The sequence below is a fragment of the Wyeomyia smithii genome, chromosome 1, assembly GCF_029784165.1.
Source record: "Wyeomyia smithii strain HCP4-BCI-WySm-NY-G18 chromosome 1, ASM2978416v1, whole genome shotgun sequence".
NCBI lineage: Eukaryota > Metazoa > Arthropoda > Insecta > Diptera > Culicidae > Wyeomyia > Wyeomyia smithii.
Window position 1 is genome coordinate 3,786,027 of NC_073694.1, and position 21,933 is coordinate 3,807,959.

The following is a 21,933-nucleotide window of genomic DNA, read 5'->3' on the forward strand; positions in this document are numbered from 1 at the left end:
CTGTGTGCGCTGGTGTGCGTTGACCTGCGAGCAGTGCGAGCCATTTGTTGCATGTGTACAAAATCAAAACAAACAGAAGTTGCTGTAGGCAGGTGTAGGAATGGTTCATAAAATTAATCAAAATTATGTTTGTCTAGCAAAAAGAAAAAATGTTACAGGCTCTATTATTCTGCTTAATAATTTTAATTTCGGTCAAATGATTGAGTTTAATGAACGCTGAACTTTACGGACGTCATCTCAGTATCGCATGCTCTGCTCCATAGGCAACGTATAAGGCAATCCACGAGACAGTTGCGATCAGTTATGACAGCTTTATGTATGTTCGATCGGTCTCAACTTGGATGCAATCCGGATCCAGAAGCGTGAAAAACAAATGTTATCCGATCGGTAGCTCTAGTATCGCGAGTGCCAAACCTAAATACAACAATATAAAATCACTTGATATTATTGCCGACATTAAAAGATTTCGGTTTTGGTCGTGTTTTGGTTTTGCAGCTTGAAAAACAGCAACAAAAACAAACGTACAAGCAAAGAAACGTCACCCGTGGATTGCCTTATACACCTGAGAGTATACACTAAGCTCTCATTTTACTCATAACCAGTGATGACAGATCTGCTAGAAAAACTGTTGATCTTTAAAATTAACTGCTTTTTGCAGAAATAGGTATAAACAAAAATTATAAAAAATATACAAGAAAAGTTATGCTCTTAATAATAATAAAACAAGCCTCTTGGGACTCTCGGAGAATTCATACGGCCGGGCCAGACGACGACAACGACAACAGTCACGGACATTTGCGTCGTCGGAAAGAAACGAGAGGCGCAAACCTCTATATGCACACTCGTATAAATACAGTAATCACCCGATTATATCTGTACCCGATTTTATCTGCCCCCGATTTCATCTGCCCCCGATTTTATCACATTTTTTACCCGATTATATCATCATAAAACATTTCATTAAAAAAATGTCAGGGTGAACTGATTTCCTATTACGCTTCAATATTTAAGATATTTTTCATAATTCTGTGTATCATTCTGGATGCAGTTTACATTAAAAATTCAACCGATGCGCAATGTTACATTTTGCTGTTATCGTGCGAATAATTGAATAGTGATACAAATGTTTATTATAACTGTATAATATGTTCGGAGAAGTTTCAAAATATTTGAAAACGTATCTTTTAAAGTAGAAAGCTGGGTTATCAATCCTCCTAAAAGTGAGATATTTACTTTTTCATTAGATAAAGATAGACGCTTGGTGTCTTAGGCAAAGTATTAGGTGATTGCATTGGGCGATACGACGGAGAGTATCGATACTTCAGTATCGATACCCGAAGAACCAAAAGTATCGAGATACTCAAAATATCGGTCAAAAAGTATCGCTACCAAAAGTATCGATACTATAGCTGAGATCATTTTTTGAATTTTTGATAAATACATTTACTCAGGGTGGCCACTTTACCGGAAAAACGGGAAAAGCGGGAAAAAGCTGGGAATTTTAAATCACCGGGAAAAAAATACGGGAAAACCGGGAAATTAGGCTTCACGCCGGGAAAATCATACTCCTTCATGTCTGCCGCTTTATTTGTACAACAGTTTCTGAGGAAATGTCAACATGAGACCCTGTTTTTTTTATGTTTACCTAACTGGCATGATTCTTCCGGATAGGGGAAAGCTGGTTGTTGGTTTCAGTTAAAGTCGACAGCGGCTTCGCAGCAAGATCTGCGTCAAATAAAATCAGGCTTGATCAGGTGGATCAATTTACTGTTCCGTAACATATATTGTCAGATTTTAAAGAAGTCAAAAAGTTATCAGCGTCGCGGGAGGCGTATTGAAACTTCTTGTGAATAGTGTTCGACATCGCATCGGGGAGAATCCGGTCAAAAGTCAAATAGGACCGGAAACTTCGAGTCTCGATTTTATTTCGAACCGGACTGGAACGGAGCTACCCGGTTTGTACTTCCCGATTTTTGGTATGATTTTAACCACAAGCAGCAAAAAGCAGCAAAAAAAATTTTTTCATTCTGTGTTGGACCTTTTGACTACTTGATTTTGTTGGGGAAAGACGCCACCTTGAAGTGCTATTTGTTTAAGATTTCTCAGATTTTTTCTATATCAAAAACAAACAGTAGCTAAATTATTTTTTTTTTTTTCAAATTGTTTATTCAGAGTGTCAGTGGAATTTATTTTACGAACCAAGACAAAATTTCTTATACATTACATTGACCCCAGCTCGAAAATTTTAAAGTCCCAGGATCGAAGTTTTACGAAAAAAAAAATTGTTTTGAAATAACAGATCTCAACGTTTCATGCATTTTGCAAAATGCATCTAGACAGTTTTATGTGCAATTTTTTTCATTGGTCACTCTGAGGCTCTTCTTATCAAAGTCCGCTTGAAGTTTTGCCTGAGGACATTTTTCTAGAAGACAAAAACTCTATGCCCCAACTCTTGAATTTATCCCACGCATTTCATTGGCATCCTGATACAGAAGCACTGCAAGCTCGAGAGAAGGTTGACAGAGAAAGATGCAGAAGGAAGCAAAAACGCGCGAGAAGGCAAAGATTGTCAACGATTTGGAGATAAAGAGGGCGAAAATTGTGCAGCAGATCACCATGAAGGTACTTGCTTAAGTCGACAAACAGCTAAACACGATGAAGGAGGAATGTTTTTCATAGTTTTGTAACACTATTTTTGCAAGGCACAAATAAGCATGTGAAAATTGATTTTTTTCTCATATGTTTTAAAAATAAAACACCGGGAAATTTCACTAAATATCATCGGGAAAACCGGGAAATTGAAAATTGATATTGAGTGGTTCGCGGATTCAGTGATTCGCGAAAATACAGCAAAACTATTTGCTGAACAGAAAACAGTAAATGAATGGTTGCTGGAATCCAGCAAAAGAATTGATATGTCAAAAAATTTACGTCAAGCTGTCATTAGTAAAACGTGCCAAATCGCTGTGCAGCTGGAACGGGATCATCGCTAAGCTCCTGATAGCGAATATGGGACCATAGCTAAGTCCTTGTTGGGCTAGATGAACTTAAAAGTTGAAATGATAATCATACATCCCTAGTTCAACAGTAATTTGCCTATGATCCGATGGGCGGATGGAATCTGGTGCCTGACGGAAACATGGTTCCCTTGAATTAACTGGTTAACCAGCAAATTGATTTATGCTTTGCTGAATGAACAGCAAATTGTCATAGCTGACAACCAGCAAGTTGTATTTTGTTTTACCGAACATGCAGCAAACGACCTGTCACTTTTATGCAATTGAGCATTACTGAATAATTAGCAAATTTCATTTTGCTGAACAGATTGCTGGAAGCACAGCACACCAAAAATCAGCAAAATTTTGGTGGTTTCCAGCAATGAAAATTTGATGTGCCGACTTTTTGTTGTTTTTTTCTGGTATCTATCCGCATTCTCTAGAGCAGCATGAATCAAATGACTTCACAAACAAATACATACAGGTAATGCAGAAATTCTGAGCTTTGGCAAACAAATGAATTAAACAACTTATATCTTCAAGATTTGTATTCACTGGCCCAATGGGCTGTGAAGCTCCCGTCTTATTTGTATAAATTATTGAAACACTTCCATATTAATTGATGAGGAAGTTGATGACATAAAAAAGTTAGATATGTCAGCGAAAGTAAGATAGTGAAGTCTACCGCTGATTTTTTCTAACTAAGAAATATTGCAATTTTTTTTTTCACTTGTACTCTAACTTGTGTCGTCGGAAAGCATGAGTTAGTTTCCGCTTCCAAATATTCGATCTGAACAGTATAACTAGAAAACTTATATTCGTTTTTAAAATACAGTCAAATTTCGCTCGTTGGACTATGTTTAGTTGGGCTACGATTTAGTTGGGCTCCCGCTCGTTGGGTTATAGCCCAACTAAATCGAAGCCAAACATCATTTCTGATAACGTTGAATTTCGTTTGAGGGGTTTGTGGATGCATTTTAACGCAGAAAGTAGAATTAATTGAAATAAAAACAAATGAAGCTGAGTATAAATGTAAACAAACAATATTTTAATCAATTGTCAGAGAAACAATATAAGTTTTGTGCTTTAATAATGCAACGTAGAGCTATGCCTATTTTTGAAAGTATTTGAGAACACGTTATTATTGAGCACTCCTTTTTGGCTTTAAATGTGTGGCTTAAGTAAAACAAATTTCGAATTTGGCCCTATGCTGCGTTTGGCTCAGATTTTGACAGTTCGTTTGGCTCACAACATTCTATCTATTCCTCCATCTAAAGCCTGTAGTACACTCTTTGTTTAATGGTCAAATTTTTGACCTTCTGACATAATGGTCAAATTTATTTGACATCATGGTTGTTGTTTGCCCGTGTTTGCCTCATGTTAAAATTGGAGAGTGACAAATAATTATCTTCGACCAAATTTTTATCTGTCAAAAAGTGCCAAATATTCGACGCTTGGTCAAAGAGTGTAATACAGGCTTAAGTCTTGCTAGTGCAAATAGACTTGTGCGATTCTTATACTGACAGTGGCAGCTTTTCAGTGGTTCCAGCTCGTATCAACTAGCTGGCATCTCCATCCGATTTGCTTTGCTTTATCGCAGACAACATCGCAGCGGTTCTACGATGTGTGGGCTCCACTGACGCTGACAGACAGCATAACATAGCGTATCAAAAGTGGCGGTGATCTCGTGTACACATTGAGATGTTAGCCCTTGTAACATGTCAGCTAGCTGGTCCGTATGCATAAAAGAATATCGATACAAATATCGCGGTTTTCAGTATCGATACGGTCGAGTATCGGACGCTTGTGTATCGATCCAAAAAATCGAAATATCGTCTCAAAAGTATCAATATTTCCGATACCGATACAATATCGCCCATTGCTATTAGGTGATCTCAAGACAAGAAACTTTACAGAAGACATCATGTTTCTATCTCTTACATATTGCAAGCAACATAAAGTTTTCTATGAGAAGGCATTAAAAATCGTTATTTACATTTTAAGATTTTTCTGGTTGCAATATGTGAGAGATATCAGCATGCTGTCTTCGGCAAAGTTTAGTGTTGTGAGGACATCTAATATTTTGCTTATGGTACTGCGCTACAAAAAAGCAAGTAATTCATTTTACCAATTCAAACAAAAACATGAACGAATAAAAAACTCAATTGTAATTTATTTGCAACTTTACATCGGTTTTTTTAGGTTTTTTATTTTTTTAGGTTTGTTCAGAAAAGGTTCAGGCAACTGAATTATCTATCTAAAAAAATGTTTTAAAAAAATAGTGATGATGATGGTAGTCCCTTTTTGTTTCTGAATTTTTTTTTAGTACAGGATCTCAAATTGAGTTTTTTAAATATCGTTTATAAAAGCTCAGACAGTTTTCTCAAATTCATCCCTTGACAACTTTTCTCTATCTTTTGTCATTATTCAGATATATCGATTTATGAAAAAACAACTGCAGCTTTTTTCATATGTTTGTACAGATAAATTTTCCAAAAAAATTAAAATCGCTGATTTTACGTATTTAGTTATTGATTTAACATCTTCAATAAAAAAAAATAAAATTTTAAAAATTTCCCGATTATATCACTTTCCCTATTTTATCACGCCAAAAATCATCAGGGTGAGATATAATCGGGTGATCACTGTATAAAACAAAACACGACACGGCCCATTTCGGTTGATGCAGGCACGGCTCGGCTCAACTCCCTCCTGCTGTTGCTGCTGAACAACAAACGCACCACTCGCGGACGGGTTTAGTCTAGTCTAGTCGTTCAGTCGTCGATCTCGCGAAGCACCAGTAGCAGCACCACCGGTTTTCTTCTTCTGCAATACAGCTTCTAGGACGGAACGTGACTTTCGACAATTCGAACCACTCAATGGCGATAGATTCTTCGCTCAAGTGTTGATTTATTTTGCCTCAAGTGTTTGATCTATCGCGAAGTGTCTGTGTATTTGTGTAGATTTTGCTCTGGAGACAACAAAGTGCCTCTTCTAGAGTGTAATCGCACTGAAGGCGCCATTAGCGAACGTGGGTGTCATTAACCAACACTCCAGAACATCACTTTAAGCTTAACAACAAGAAAAAATTGTGCTGTGGGAGGAAATCCCCACTGTTGCTTCGGCTTGAACCAGATACATAAATTTTACGTGATTCGAGAGTGTAGAATAAAGCTGTTCAAAAGAATAAATCCGGATGTAGCCGCCGTCGACTTCGTCGTCGTCGTCGTAGGACAGAACACAGCATGATGAGTGCAAATTAAAGTCAAAACCTGTGCTCGCCCGAAAAACGGATACCCACTTGAGAGAGTAGTGCAGTTTTGTGTTTGTGCAAAAGCGAAGCGGCAGCAAAGCTGGAGACCGAGCCGGAAATAGCAACGCAACCGGTGATGGAGGAGGAGGAGGATGTCGAGGCAACGCTAGACGACGTAGTCGAATCGACCGACGAGACGATGGACGAGACTGCAGCAGCAGGTAAGCAGGTTTTGTTTTTGTTTCGATTCGAATTTTTCATTGTATTGAGTTCGGTTGGTTCTGGTGGCGGTGTTGAATTATTTATAGAACTCAAAGTTGGGGCTTTAAATAACCTGCAACGCCGCGGCAGCCGTCGCCTGAAACAAAACCGAAAGGGTGAATTCAAGTTTCGCACTTGACCACCGGCGGTGTTAAGAAACCGGTGTAGTTGGGGGTCAGGTAAACTGGGTAGTGAAATTGGGAATCTGCCTAAATACGTAGTCACATCAAGGCCAAAATATATTTGATCCCAATCTATGCTCAGTCAGCTATATGATAGAACGATACATGAAATTGTCTTGAACTGACTCCCTAATAAACCCGAAAAACTCCATTGTAGAGATTTCGAACATTTTTTATAATCGACATTTGCTACAAATGCGATCAAAATCGATTCAGAATCACAAAACATGCTTCCAAAGGACAGAAAGGGTCAAATCAGAAAACAATCACAAATTGAGCGATTCGAATCGCCGGTACATGTGATGCCACTTAAGTCGAAGGTGTTTATTGGCTATCATGAGAGAAAAAAAAAAACACAACTCACGCTAGCAGTTCCTAGAAAAATTTCCTACTTGTAAATTGTCGCAGCCGCACACCGCGAACATACGTCAATTAGCGAAAATTTGTCACCTCACGCATTCGCGCGCTGATAAATAATTCCGATACCGCAACGTTGGTAAACAAGGCCAGGGATACCGTAAAACCCCCGCCGCATAGTCTTATCTTTTTGCCGACTGTCCGCTGGTATCAAAACTGATTTAGTAGGAAATTTACACCCTAGAGATGTTTGAGTCTGAGGAATGCCCGGAATGTGGTTCTGTGGGAATTGTGAAAACATTCGAACAAATTGTCACTAAATGATACACGTTATGTGACCGCCACACACGGTATTGCTCTGTTTCTAATGCGTGTGTGTTTGTGTGGCGCGTTTTGACGGCGCCAATGAACAAAATTGGTCTGTCACTTAGGTGGCGCCCCTCTATCGTCCCTCTCGATCCCTCCGGTGATATCGATTTTCATCATACTAGCGATAATTGCTTGACTGCCTGCCTGCGGTTGGTTGCGTGTGGACGCGACCCACACACCGCTCTCGTATGATGTTATGATTCGGACACGTGCTCTAATACATGATCGGATGTTGCCCTAGAATCGATCGGATTTAGCCTTTCACTTTTTTGCTGAATGGGTAGAAGTGGCATTGGGTATGTTACTTCGAATGATTGTCAGGCCAGGTAATAGCGACTCACGAGTGGTCCATTGTTTTCCTGAATGATAAAGTCAAACAAAATTAGATCCCATAATGACAATAATCTTTAAATCAAGGAGATCGGATCTGACTATTAAAATCAGATTTCAAGGCAGCACATGATACAGTTAACTGCACAGTAAATTTTAGCAGATAATGAGCAAATATTCTTTTTCTCTGTCTCCGAAATCGACGATATATTGAAGGCATTTTTCATTGCATGAAATCAGAACTTTTTGGCTAATGTTGTTATTTTTGAGATAAGATGAAGGTGCTATTTAAACTATTCAAAAGCACCCTAATAACTAAGTAATTTAGAGTTGCCAAATGAAAAAAATTATTTAAAAAATTACAAGATGGTTAAGCCTTAAGTAGTGGGCCGATGCCTAACGCCGAAGCAACTTCTGGCAGGCACTTCGTACTATAAATTTCCCCGTTCACGGCCAGCCCGGAGCAAAAGAAGAGCAACTTGGACATCCCTTTCTTGCTGATTGTCAGCCACAGCCGCACCTTCTTGGGGAACTTGGTCTGTGAAATAAACTTCACCTCGGTGCTCACTTCCTTCGTGGGGGAGGTAAAATACGAAATGCCCTGCTAATCGGCTTGAACATCTTATTCAACCGCTGTCGCTACGTTATTGCCTGCACCTCTGAGACCAGTGGAAGACCAGTGAATACTTTTTCACTGTTTTACCGCATGCACCAACCTCCCGGCCTTGTGCACGCAGTGATTTAGTCACTTTTTCCTCGGTCTTCCTCTTCAGCATCCTCTGAAGCTTCTTTTCGCTCAGGGTTGTTGGCCGTCCGGAACCGGGCTTTCTTTCGATGCTCTGATCGTTGTCCAATAGTGTCAAGATGTTTTAGATGCCGGAACGGGCATACCCGGCGTTCACAAGGTGCCCCACGATGTCCGTTTTTTGAACGCGCAAACTTCTGAACGGAGTAGCTTTGCTTTTTTCGTCATCACAGTTAGAGTTTGGCTGATAGAGCTGTCAATTTTTTTTGAAGTAGAATACTTCTCTCAGGAAGTTCGGCTACATGGGGATGTGAAATGAAAATCTAAAACCGAAAAAAGTGAAAAATATGTCCAATTTCAAATGCTAATAAATCGGTTAGTATTCGATGGATTTCCTTCGTTCTTGCAGCAATAGATTGAAAAATCTTTTAAGATTCTTCCCAAATGCAGAAAATTGTAATTTTATTTTTCAAACTATTGAAATATTGAAAATAGTCAAGCCTTGTCAAAACGAAAATTTCGGCCTATGATTGGTCGTTATATGATTGCTTCCCAAGCACGGTCGACAGAATCATAGACCTTGCCATTTGAAATGAGTTATTTGGCCTATATAAGAGTCTGTTTCACCCGAAGCCGCTCATTATAATTCTAGACTGCAACAACAGCAGTCCTTCCTTAGCAACAGCAGTGCGGCGAACAACGGCCACAGCTGTGGTATGGCAACGGATAGCGCAGCGCGTCTCAGCATCGATAGCAGGACCAGGTGATGCAGGGCAGCGGATACCAATAGCAACGGAAGCGTCCGCTACGGTGACAACGGAGCTAGCGCAGCAGTTGACGATGGTCTCAGCATCTATATAAGCAGGGCCAGCTGATGCAGTGTGGCATTTTAGTGAAATGCTGTCTCTGAGCGATAGCAAGCACACTAGCAAATGCATACAATTAAAAAAACGTTCTGGAAAGCTTTTCGGTGTTTATTTTCCCCCAAGAAATAATTTATTCGCACTGCCAGTGATAACGCAAGGATGTGATCGGCATCTTATCAAACATTGAATTAAACAAAAAATTGTCCTTTTCAGGATGAAATGAAAACCTAATTGAAAAGTTAAAATTTTCTCTTAAATCAATTTACACTTTCAAGAAATTTAGAACAGATACATATTTGGCTTCATCTCCGTGTCTCAAAACGTACTGAATTATCTTTTCCATCAGTCATGAGCCCAACATCCGAAAAACTTTCATTATCAGCATAAAAAATAATTTTTCGCATAATTAAAATTCAAAAATTATCAAGTCTAAATCATGACAAGCAACTATGTTATTGAGAATGGTCAATCCTTGCTAAAGCGCAAAATTCGACTGATCTGATTAGTCGTTAACATGATTGCTTCCCAAGCACGGTCGACAGAATCATAGGCCTTGTCATTTTGATTTTGCTATTTGTCTGTATAAGAGTAAGGATGGGAAATATCGATTGGAATGGCTATCGATAGTTATCAATGATTTCCTACTACTATCGATAACTATCGATAGGTTTTTCATCCCTATATAAGAGCCTGTTTCAGTCGAAGCCGCTCATAATAGTTCTAGACAGCGACAACAGCAGTCTTCCCTTCGCAGCAGCAGTTACAGTGCAGTGGATACCAGGCGGATAGCGGCCACAACTGTGGCATGGCAATGGATAGTGCACTAGTTGCAGCGGATCTCAGTATCGATAGCAGCTGGGCCAGCTGATGCAGGGACAGCGGATACCAATAGCAGCGTATAGCGGCCAAAATATTAGCATGGCTACGGATAGCGTAGCAGTTGCAGCGGGTTTAGCATCGATAGCAGCTGATGCAGTGAGGCACTTTAGTGAAATGCAGTCTCTGTGCGATAGCGGGCACTAGTAAATGCATTCAATGAAAAGTTGACTCATTTTGATAAATCAGCTTTTCACTGTTTATTTTATCACAAGGAATAATTTAGTCGCACTGTCATTGATAACGCCAAGATGTGATCGGTATTTTATCCGATATAAAATTGAACAACAAATTAAAAAATGACTGACACACAAGCAGCCGGGTTTTCTTGTAAAAGTATTCTACTTCATCCTTGCGGTCGTGGCTTTGCACACAACCCTCCTGTGATTTTTTCTAACTAACAGGGTTACTATGATTGATGATGCATGAGTAGTTTCGTCAGTGCGATTAAAGGTAAACCCATAAAGAATCGGTAATTTTTGTCTATTATTTTACCGCAAACGTTAATAATGCTTCTATCATATTACGATACCCCGTTGTATTCTCAAACGGTTCACCACGATCGTCCAGCTTCAAATAAACGCTGTCTTTCATCCGGAAACAATCTGCCAATTGGTCGACAAAGCCACCAAGACTGATGCTATACATTCCATTGGCTCCCTTCACTTGCATATCCAAGAAGAAGCTCAAATCTCCCAAGTACGCTGTGACAAAGATTTGTTTCAGGCTTCATACACTGTCACGGTTTCAGCATCAACTTTGTACCCAACTACTATGTCGTCAAAGTATGTCAACATATACACGATTTTATTATTAACAACTTTCATATACAGGCGCTGATCCGATTGACTTGGTTAGAATTTCATCCTGCTCAGCGCTTCGTTTTCGGTTCCAGCATCTTGCCGACTGTTAGGCGTTTTTTTGGGATCATTTTCTTTTTTGGCGTTTTCTGGCCTTTAGAAGGCGTTTTTGGCAATTCTGAGCTCAATTTGGGATCATTTTCTTTTCTGGCCTTTGAAAGGCGTTTTTGGCGATTCTGAGCTCAGTTTGGGATCATTTTCTTTTTTGCCGTTCTCTGGCCTTTAGAAGGCGTTTTTGGCGATCTGAGTTCAATTTGGGATCTTTTTCTTATTTTGCGTTTTCTGGCCTTTAGAAGGCGTTTTGGCGATTCTGAGTTCAATTTGGGATCATTTTCTTTCTTGGCATTTTCTGGCCTTTAGAACGCGTTTTTTGCGATTCTAAGCTCAATTTGGGATCATTTTCTTTTTTGGCCTTTTCTGGCCTTTAGAAGGCGTTTTTAGCGATTCTGAGCTCAATTTGGGATCATTTTATTTGTTGACTATTTTTGGCCTTTAGAAGGCGTTTTTGGCAATTCTGAGCTCAATTTGTGATCATTTTCTTATTTGGGCGTTTTCTGGCCTTTAGAAGGCGTTTTTGGCGATTCTGAGCTCAATTTGGGATCATTTTCTTTTTTGGCCTTTTCTGGCCTTTAGGAGGCGTTTTTGACGATTCTGAGCTCAATTTGGGATCATTTTTTTTTTGGCCTTTAGAAGGCATTTTAGGGGATCATTTTCTTTTTTGGCTTTTAGAAGGCGTTTTTGGCTCAATTTTGGATCATTTTCTTTTTTGGCCTTTAGAAGGCGTTTTTTGCGATTCTGAGCTCAATTTGGGATCATTTTCTTTTTTATCCTTTTCTGGCCTTTAGAAGGCGATTATGAGCTCAATTTGGGATCATTTTCTGTTTTGGCCTTTAGAAGGCGTTTTTGGCGATTCTGAGCTCAATTTGGGATCGTTTTCTTATTTGGCGTTTTCTGGCCTTTACAAGGCGTTTTTGGTGATTCTGAGCTCAATTTGGGATCATATTCTTTTTTGGGGTTTAGAAGGCGTTTTTGGCGATTCTGAGCTCAATTTGGGATCATTTTCTTTTTTGGCCTTTTCTGGCCTTTAGAAGGCGATTATGAGCTCAATTTGGGATCATTTTCTGTTTTGGCCTTTTCCTGAAAAGCTGAGCCTGAGCTCAATTTGGGATTATTTTCTTTTTTGGCCTTTTCTGGGCTTTAGAAGGCGTTTTTGGTGATTATGGGCTCAATTTGGGATTATTTTTTTTTGAGCCTTTAGAAGGCGTTTTTGGCGATTCTGAGCTCAATTTGGGATCATTTTCTTTTTTGGCGTTTTCTGGCATTTAGAAGGCGTTTTTGGCAATTCTGAGCTCAATTTGGGATCATTTTCTTTTTTGGCGTTTTTTGGCCTGTAGAAGGCGTTTTTGGCGATTCTGAGCTCAATTCGGGATCATTTTCGTTTATGGCCTTTAGAAGGCGTTTTTGACGATTCTGAGCTCAATTTGGGATCATTTTCTTTTTTGGCGTTTTCTGGCATTTAGAAGGCGTTTTTGGCAATTCTGAGCTCAATTTGGGATCATTTTCTTTTTTGGCGTTTTTTGGCCTGTAAAAGGCGTTTTTGGCGATTCTGAGCTCAATTTGGGATCATTTTCTTTTTTGGCCTTTAGAAGGCGTTTTTGGCGATTCTGGGCTCAATTTGGGATCATTTTCTGTTTTGGCCTTTTCTGGCCTTTAGAAGGCGTTTTTGGCAATTCTGAGCTCAATTTGGGATCATTTTCTTTTTTGGCGTTTTTTAGCCTGTAGAAGGCATTTTGGCGATTCTGAGCTCAATTTGGGATCATTTTTTCTTTGGCCTTTAGAAGGCGTTTTTGGCGATTCTGGGCTCAATTTGGGATCATATTCTGTTTTGGCCTTTTCTGGCCTTTAAAAGGCGTTTTTGGCGATTCTGAGCTCAATTTGGGATCAATTTCTTTTTTGGCGTTTTCTGGCCTTTAGAAGACGTTTTTGGCGATTATGAGCTCAATTTGGGATAGTATATTTTTTTGGCGTTTTCTGGCATTTAGAAGGCGTTTTTAGCGATTCTTAGCTCAATTTGGGATCATTTTCTTTTTTGGCCTTTAGAAGGCGTTTTTAGTGATTCTGAGCTCAATTTGGGATCATTTTTTTTATGGTGTTTTCTGACCTTAGAAGGCGTTTTTGGCGATTCTGAGCTCAATTTGGGATCATTTTCTTTTTTGGCCTTTTCTGGCCTTTAGAAGGCGTTTTTCGCGATTCTGAGCTCAATTTGGGATCATTTTCTTTTTTGGCCTTTTCTGGCCTTTAGAAGGCGTTTCTGGTGATTCAGAGCTCAATTTGGGATTATTTTCTTTTTAAGCCTTTAGAAGGCGTTTCTGGCGATTCTAAGCTCAATTTGGGATCATTTTCGTTTTTGGCCTTTAGAAGGCGTTTTTGACGATTCTGAGCTCAATTTGGGATCATTTTCTTTTTTGGCGTTTTCTGGCCTTTAGAAGACGTTTTTGGCGATTCTGAGCGCAATTTGGGATAATTTATTTTTTTGGCGTTTTCTGGCATTTAGAAGGCGTTTTTAGCGATTCTTAGCTCAATTTGGGATCATTTTCTTTTTTGGCCTTTAGAAGGTGTTTTTGGCGATTCTGAACTCAATTTGGGATCATTTTCTTTTTTGGCCTTTTCTGGCCTTTAGAAGGCGTTTTTCGCGATTCTGAGCTCAATTTGGGATCATTTTCTTTATTGGCCTTTGCTGGCCTTCAGAAGGCGTTTTAGTGATTCTGAGCTTAATCTGGGATCATTTTCTTTTTTGGTGTTTTCTGACCTTAGAAGGCGTTTTTGGCGATTCTGAGCTCAATTTGGGATCATTTTCTTTTTTGGCGTTTTCTGGCCTTTAGAAGGCGTTTTTGGCGATTCTGAGCTCAATTTGGGATCATTTTCTTTTTTGGCCTTTAGAAGGCGTTTTTAGCGGTTCTGAGTTCAATTTGGGATCATTTTCTTTTTTGGCCTTTGCTGGCCTTTAGAAGGCGTTTTTGGCGATTCTGAGCTCAATTTTTGATCATATTCGTTTTTGGCCTTTTCTGGCCTTTAGAAGGCGTTTTTGGCGATTCTGAGCTCGATTTGGGATTCGCGATTCTGAGCTCAATTTGGGATCATTTTCTTTTTTGGCTTTAGAAGGCGTTTCTGGTGATTCTGAGCTCAATTTGGGATTATTTTCTTTCTGAGCTTTTAGGAGGCGTTTTTGGCGATTCTGAGCTCAATTTGGGATAATTTATTTTTTTGGCGTTTTCTGGCATTTAGAAGGCGTTTTTAGCGATTCTTAGCTCAATTTGGGATCATTTTCATTTTTGGCCTTTAGAAGGTGTTTTTGGCGATTCTGAACTCAATTTGGGATCATTTTCTTTTTTGGCCTTTTCTGGCCTTTAGAAGGCGTTTTTCGCGATTCTGAGCTCAATTTGGGATCATTTTCTTTTTTGGCCTTTTCTGGCCTTTAGAAGGCGTTTTTCGCGATTCTGAGCTCAATTTGGGATCATTTTCTTTTTTTGGCCTTTTCTGGCCTTTAGAAGGCGTTTTTGGCGATTCTGAGCTCAATTTGGGATCATTTTCTTTTTTGGCCTTTTCTGGCCTTTAGAAGGCGTTTTTCGCGATTCTGAGCTCAATTTGGGATCATTTTCTTTTTTGGCCTTTAGAAGGCGTTTTTAGCGATTCTGAGTTCAATTTGGGATCATTTTCTTTTTTGGCCTTTGCTGGCCTTTAGAAGGCGTTTTTGGCGATTCTGAGCTCGATTTGGGATTATTTTCTTTTTTGATCTTTAGAAGGCGTTTTTAGCGATTCTGAGCTCAATTTTTGATCATATTCGTTTTTGGCCTTTTCTGGCTTTTAGAAGGCGTTTTTGGCGATTCTGAGCTCAATTTGGGATCATTTTCTTTTTTGGCCTTTAGAAGGCGTTTTTAGCGATTCTGAGTTCAATTTGGGATCATTTTCTTTTTTGGCCTTTGCTGGCCTTTAGAAGGCGTTTTTGGCGATTCTGAGCTCAATTTTTGATCATATTCGTTTTTGGCCTTTTCTGGCCTTTAGAAGGCGTTTTTGGCGATTCTGAGCTCGATTTGGGATTATTTTCTTTTTTGGCCTTTAGAAGGCGTTTTTCGCTATTCTGAGCTCAATTTGGGATCATTTTCTTTTTTGGCTTTAGAAGGCGTTTATGGTGATTCTGAGCTCAATTTGGGATTATTTTCTTTTTGAGCTTTTAGGAGGCGTTTTTGGCGATTCTGAGCTCAATTTGGGATCATTTTCTTTTTTGGCGTTTTCTGGCCTTTAGAAGACGTTTTTGACGATTCTGAGCTCAATTTGGGATCATTTTCTTTTTTGGCGTTTTCTGGCCTTTAGAAGACGTTTTTGGCGATTCTGAGCGCAATTTGGGATAATTTATTTTTTTGGCGTTTTCTGGCATTTAGAAGGCGTTTTTAGCGATTCTTAGCTCAATTTGGGATCATTTTCCTTTTTGGCCTTTAGAAGGTGTTTTTGGCGATTCTGAACTCAATTTGGGATCATTTTCTTTTTTGGCCTTTTCTGGCCTTTAGAAGGCGTTTTTCGCGATTCTGAGCTCAATTTGGGATCATTTTCTTTTTTGGCTTTAGAAGGCGTTGCTGGTGATTCTGAGCTCAATTTGGGATTATTTTCTTTTTGAGCTTTTAGGAGGCGTTTTTGGCGATTCTGAGCTCAATTTGGGATCATTTTCTTTTTTGGCGTTTTCTGGCCTTTAGAAGACGTTTTTGACGATTCTGAGCTCAATTTGGGATCATTTTCTTTTTTGGCGTTTTCTGGCCTTTAGAAGACGTTTTTGGCGATTCTGAGCGCAATTTGGGATAATTTATTTTTTTGGCGTTTTCTGGCATTTAGAAGGCGTTTTTAGCGATTCTTAGCTCAATTTGGGATCATTTTCCTTTTTGGCCTTTAGAAGGTGTTTTTGGCGATTCTGAACTCAATTTGGGATCATTTTCTTTTTTGGCCTTTTCTGGCCTTTAGAAGGCGTTTTTCGCGATTCTGAGCTCAATTTGGGATCATTTTCTTTTTTGGCCTTTTCTGGCCTTTAGAAGGCGTTTTTAGCGATTCTGAGTTCAATTTGGGATCATTTTCTTTTTTTGGCCTTTTCTGGCCTTTAGAAGGCGTTTTTGGCGATTCTGAGCTCAATTTGGGATCATTTTCTTTTCTGGCATTTAAAAGGCGTTTTTGGCGATTCTGAGCTCAATTTGGGATCATTTTCTTTTCTGGCATTTAAAAGGCGTTTTTGGCGATTCTGAGCTCAATTTGGGATCATTTTCTTTTTTGGCGTTCTGGCAGTCCTGAAATAAATTAAAGGATTCAGTCAAACGAATCATGTTTTTATCATAGCGTATTTTACTTACTAATGTGGTCATACACTGTACCGAGTTGTAACAGAATCGGTCCATATCAATTCGCTAAGTTGCGTCAAATGCGTCATTAATAAAACAGATTTTATACGTGAATGTATTTTATTTGCACTCTCATACCTACCATAAATTCTACCCAAGGTAGATCTGCTCCGCATATTTCACTAAATCCCTACCCCCGCGTCAGAAAAATTTACATAACTTTGTTTACATCTGCAAATACCCGCTTCTTATCGAAATAAAACGACGCCAGCCAGTTAGCCGCTAGTAGTAATGACGACGCTCTTAGTCTTTCCTTTTCTTGCGACCGCGGTCACCCACTTGTAGCACGTGTACTAGAGCGAGAGTAAACATTTCTGGATCACGGTTGGTAAACTCAGTGCTCTCAACTTCGGAACTCACTCGCTCACTCAGCACCCACAGACAGCAGCGGCACCGAACGCGGCACAGTCTTTCACTCACGGCTCCATCCGACGGTTGTGTTTTTTTTCGTTCGTTAGCGCCCATAATAATAACTCCAGCAGTGCGCCGGGGGAGTTCAAGTTCAAGATCTTCTTGTATCTTAGCGGTACTTCTTTGGTCAACCAACCAAAGTAAGGTCGGTCATCTTCGAAGCCATCAACGTGCTATTAGTCATCAGTTAACGACACTTCTAGTGTGGGATTTCTGCCCCGATGTGTAACGGTTAAAAAGCAGTGAAATATTTGAATCCTGAATCAATCACAGTTATTTTAATCAAGCCAAAAGTGATGTAAATGAAAAGTGTCCACTGTTCATGTGAGGAAAAAAAGTTTCAATTACCTGTACAGAAGTGAGCAGAGAAGCAAAAAAAAAGTTCAATCCATCTTTTATTTGAGCGAAGCGTTACTGAGCGATGTGATCATCGTCCGGAAATAGATCTGCTTTTGGTTTTGTTATTCAACAACGCATCGGTGGCGGTTTGGGACTACGCTGCTGTGGAGAGTAAAAAAAAAGAGATTACCCCTAGATCAGCAGCTTCCCGTAGCCGAGTTGATTTCGAGGATTTTGGATTATAAAGTTATAGGATGTATTCCAATCAACTGTACAAAAGTGAGTTACCACTACCTGGCATTACCGGTAGCGTGAAGATAACGAATATTACACCTATTTTGTGTCGTTTCGGATAGGCAGCTATGGCTGTTATCTTGATTTTTGGGAAGCTTGTTAGACGATTCGGCTACACACACCCAGGATTTTTGCTATTCAATATTGCGAGATAAGAGTCAAGTCGGGTTAGAAGTTTTTTGAAGAAATGGTTGAGTCAATCGTTAGTACAAATATAAGACTTCCGCTAAAAAAATTATTTTAGTCACCTACGTTCTGAGTGTTTTCCGAAATAAACTTGGTGGCGAAAGTGATGATGAGCATGGATTGGAAAACACTGTTGGACTTAGTTTAAGGTCAAAATTTTACTATTCTTACTCTAAAAATGGTACTTTCTGGCAAGCCAGCATTCTTTTGCCATTTTGTACTTAGTTTAAGATCAATAAATCAAAAACGTATGAACGTTTTTGATTAATTAAGTGAAAAATTTAAATATTATGCTGTTTCGTAAAATTTTTCAAACATATATCTGGACAAAGTATAGTATGTTTGCAACTAGGGATTATTTTCTATGCCGGAATAATTCTTTGCTCTATTTAACATTATTTTTGGGCGTTTTTTGGCCAACAGAAATATTCTTTGTTTATTTTACGCACAAATTGAGGTTTTCTTTACTTTTTGTTTTAGCTGTAAAACTGCAAAACTGCAAAAAATTTGTAGTTGTTAGGATTCTTATTGCGACCAGAAACAGTCTCGTGAGCCTCGTTTTTTCTGCTAATATTATCGCCAATTCAAATATCCTGGAGAGGCTTCAACTAAATATCCATCTGGCTAGTTTTATTGTAAGAGGGACTTTTTTATAAACTAAAAATCATTAAGGCTTTACAGAATGCAATGTGAAGGAAGGGTTAGTGGAAAACCTGAGAATGAACAGATGACATACCGCTTGTCAAAGCGGACATTGTAACTTTACGGATACGCAGCTCCAACAATTTTTCTGAGCGAAAAATTGTTCACTGAAGTCGTTCTTATTTAAAATCTTTTTGTTTTTGATAGACTTTAGGAGCCTGTTTTCGATTTATAAAGTTTTTTTTCTTGTTAGTCCTTTCTGGCAATTTGAAAGAGTTTCCTGCTTATGTGAGCTTAATTTGAGATAGTTTTCTATTTGGTGTTCAGCAGAGGCGTCTCGTCCACCTGTTCAACCTGTTCATAGGACAGGTAGACAATCTCAGAAAAAAAGTGATTTTTTCACATTTGTAGAGTGGATGAAAAATCATCGAAGGTAATTTATTTGTAATTTCAATAGGGGGATTCATGTCGAGCTCGTAAACAAATACCCAGCCGTAAAAATACTCACCTCCATTGACGAGTAATGGAAGATACGCAGTTTACGGCTCGGTATTCGTATACGAGCTCGATGTGAAGACCCCTAATGTTATCCCGAACATTCTTATTTTATTTTCTACATAGTTGAAATTTATGCACCGTGAAGAATGTAACCTGATGGGCTACACTTCAGACTACGCCATACAACTCAAACGAAACGCAACCCACACGGCCACACGCAATAATGACTACCGTTTGTTCAGACCTTTCGCCTGAACTAACCGTCGTTCAACACTTCTCTGCACCTTCAAGTGCGGCAGGGTAGATGCAGTCATTTATGCTCACCACTACTAATGCGACGCCTCGCGTAAAAATGACATTTTTGGTTCAAACTTTCTGCTGAACAAAACCGATGTCAACGAGAGAAAACATTCATTACACACCACCTCTCTTCAGTGTCTGGTAATCTGTTTCGTTATACCTTTCTGTTTCTTCTCTCGACGTCATTGAAATTTGAGATAGACCACGTGGCCGCGAGAGTTCGCAGATCCATCTTAGAGCTTTCGTAGTGCAAATGAAAAACGAGCAAATTCATTATTTCTGTCAATGTGGTGGAATTCTTCCGTCGATGTAGAGTTTCATTCATACCTCTACACCCATTTTGTTCATTCGAAAACTTGAACCTCGCATAGTCCGCATAGTATACGTTTGTCTTCTTACGCGCTGCTTTCTTTTTAGTTTAAAATTTTAACATCGTCAAAGGAAACGCTTTAGCATTGAACTAAGATCTGATAAACAAAGATAGGTTTTTTACTCATGCGAAAAGTTTCGAGGCAAAAAGATCATAAACATAATTTTAATTATCGTTGGACAAAACCTGAATGATACTGACATTGCATATCACAACGCCGTCCGTCGAGATAACTTTTCTAGTTCTTCGACGGATCAAGAGTTATTTACGACTAAAACCGATCATTGAAAATCATGATGTGATAAATGTGGAAAAAGATTTCCTCTATGAAATGATGCAGATATCATTATTCTACGAGAAAATTATCGGAAAACTCGCGGTCATTATAGACCGTAGAATTTCTTTGCCATATAGTGATAAAAGTTTTCGAAACGGTTATCACGATACTGTTGTTTCAGTGTTGCAAATGTTGATTGAACAGGTAGCCCACTTGGTCACGCGTCGCCTCTGGTGTTCAGAGGTTTTCTTTTACTATTTATAGCTAAGTTTAAGATCGCTTTCCTTTTTTCTTAATGACAAAAAAAAAAAAAATACTTCCGCGATCTGTTGAGCCTTTATTAATATTTATTTTTTTGTAGATCAAAGGGGAAAACTTGAATTTATAAGAAATTTTAAATGACTTTTTGAAAAGAACAACAATTTTTTTTTGTTAAAAAAATTTTGGAAGATCGAAAGAAAGATTGAAATTTATTTTCTAATTGATATTCAGAACGATTAAATCGATTTAATACTAACTTTGTCTCCAATTTGTTTAATTGGGGTTCATTTTCTTTTTTGCACTTCTCTAGCTTTAAAAGCATATTTTCGCCATTGATTCAATATACAGGGTGCGCCAAAATTATTGCAACAAGAAATAGAGGACCGTTAACGTAGACTCTTTACCAGAAGAGTTAACCCAGATTCTTTACCGAGAAACTCTTTACCGTTAGCAGGCTCACAACCCTCAAAACGACCGGGTGGTCGCACAAACATCAGGAGATGCTGATTCAGTTAAAAGAGCAATCCTTCGCTAATCTCACCCAACTTCTGTGATGGTTTTTGCTGGAGTGACCGACGATTCGCATACCGAGCTGCTTTTCGTCAAAAAAGGAGTGAGAATCGATAGTGATTACTACCTGGATGAAGTTTTGAAGAAGAATGTGATGGATTGGGCCCAGAAAACGAATAACAATCTAAACTGTATGTTCATGCAAGACGGTGCCCCGGCTCACACAAAGAAAACCGTTCAAGACTGGTGAAAGTTCTACTTTTCCTCTGTCAGCACCAAGGAACAGTGGTCTCCAAACTCGCCTCGTTTCAACGTGATGGACTTCTCGAATAGGGGGTGTTAGGAGCAAAGGCCTGCTCACGAAAACACACAAGTTTGGACGAGTTGAAGAAGTCTTTGCACAAAGTTTGGAAGGAAATGACATTCGGTCCGCCGTCGAATCTTATCCCAAGCGTCTTTGGAATTATATCTTTAGTCTATTTATATTGTCTTTCCTAGCTTTCGTCACCCTGAACACATGTTAGAGGGGTTTTTTGCTTCTTTCTGATCTTTAGAAGTACTTATTTTTCTTTTAGAGCTAAAGTTTGGATCATTGTTATGCTGTCTTTTCTTTCACCATTCTGTATTCAATGTTGGCATATTTATTTTTAGGCTTTGCTGGTCATTAGAAGCATATTTTCTTCATTCTGAGCTCGATGCTAGACTATTTTCTTTTTTGGATGAATTTTTGGCCATTCTGAGTTCAACTTGTGATTTCTTGGACTTCCTTGGCCTTGGAAAACATTTTTCGTAAATCAGAGCTCATTTCGGGATTATTTTGGCAAACTATTTTTCAACATTTTTAGATCTACTTGAGATCATTTCATTCTTTAAATTTTGTTGGTTTTAAAAGCAGTTTTTCGCCATTTTGATATTACATTTAAAAGTTATTTCGATATTGATTTCGCATCTGATCAATTTGAGAAAGACCAAAATTGTCTTTCCCTACTCCTTTTAAGCCTTTCTGGTTTTCTCATTTCAAACAAAATTTTACTTTTTTCTGTTCTTGTTTTGTCATTTTTCCTTAACAATTAGGGGTTCTTTTGCTCGGCGGAGCACTTTTTCAAACCAGAATATTTGGTGAAGCACCGGGATTTTTCAATCGATGAGCAAGCTGATGCAAAAATCAAGGTTGGTTAGCAAATTTTGATAAGTGTAACTCAAGGTACCGCTGCAACCTGCCAGCTGTAGCAAGAACGTCTCAATCTCAACTTCCTCAGCGTGCTAAGGATACAAGCAACCTTAATGAAGATCCGGTCCCAACCCCGGTGAA

The 21,933-nt window shown here is 38.9% G+C and overlaps 1 protein-coding gene across 7 annotated transcripts in view; it reads left to right on the plus strand.

The window, feature by feature from the left end:
* The window catches only part of LOC129728863 (mitogen-activated protein kinase kinase kinase 15), a 55,756-nt gene that overhangs the window by 535 nt on the left and 33,288 nt on the right, over positions 1-21,933 (plus strand). For 2 of the 7 annotated variants that reach the window (XM_055687330.1, XM_055687341.1), the window contains exon 2: positions 5,922-6,470. In XM_055687330.1, coding sequence (XP_055543305.1) covers positions 6,386-6,470 — 85 coding nt within the window. In that variant the 5' untranslated portion in view covers positions 5,922-6,385. Of the gene's footprint in view, positions 1-5,683; positions 6,471-16,954; positions 17,563-21,933 lie in introns of those variants that run through there. The other 5 variants (XM_055687333.1, XM_055687351.1, XM_055687347.1 and 2 more) reach the window with 4 other exon arrangements.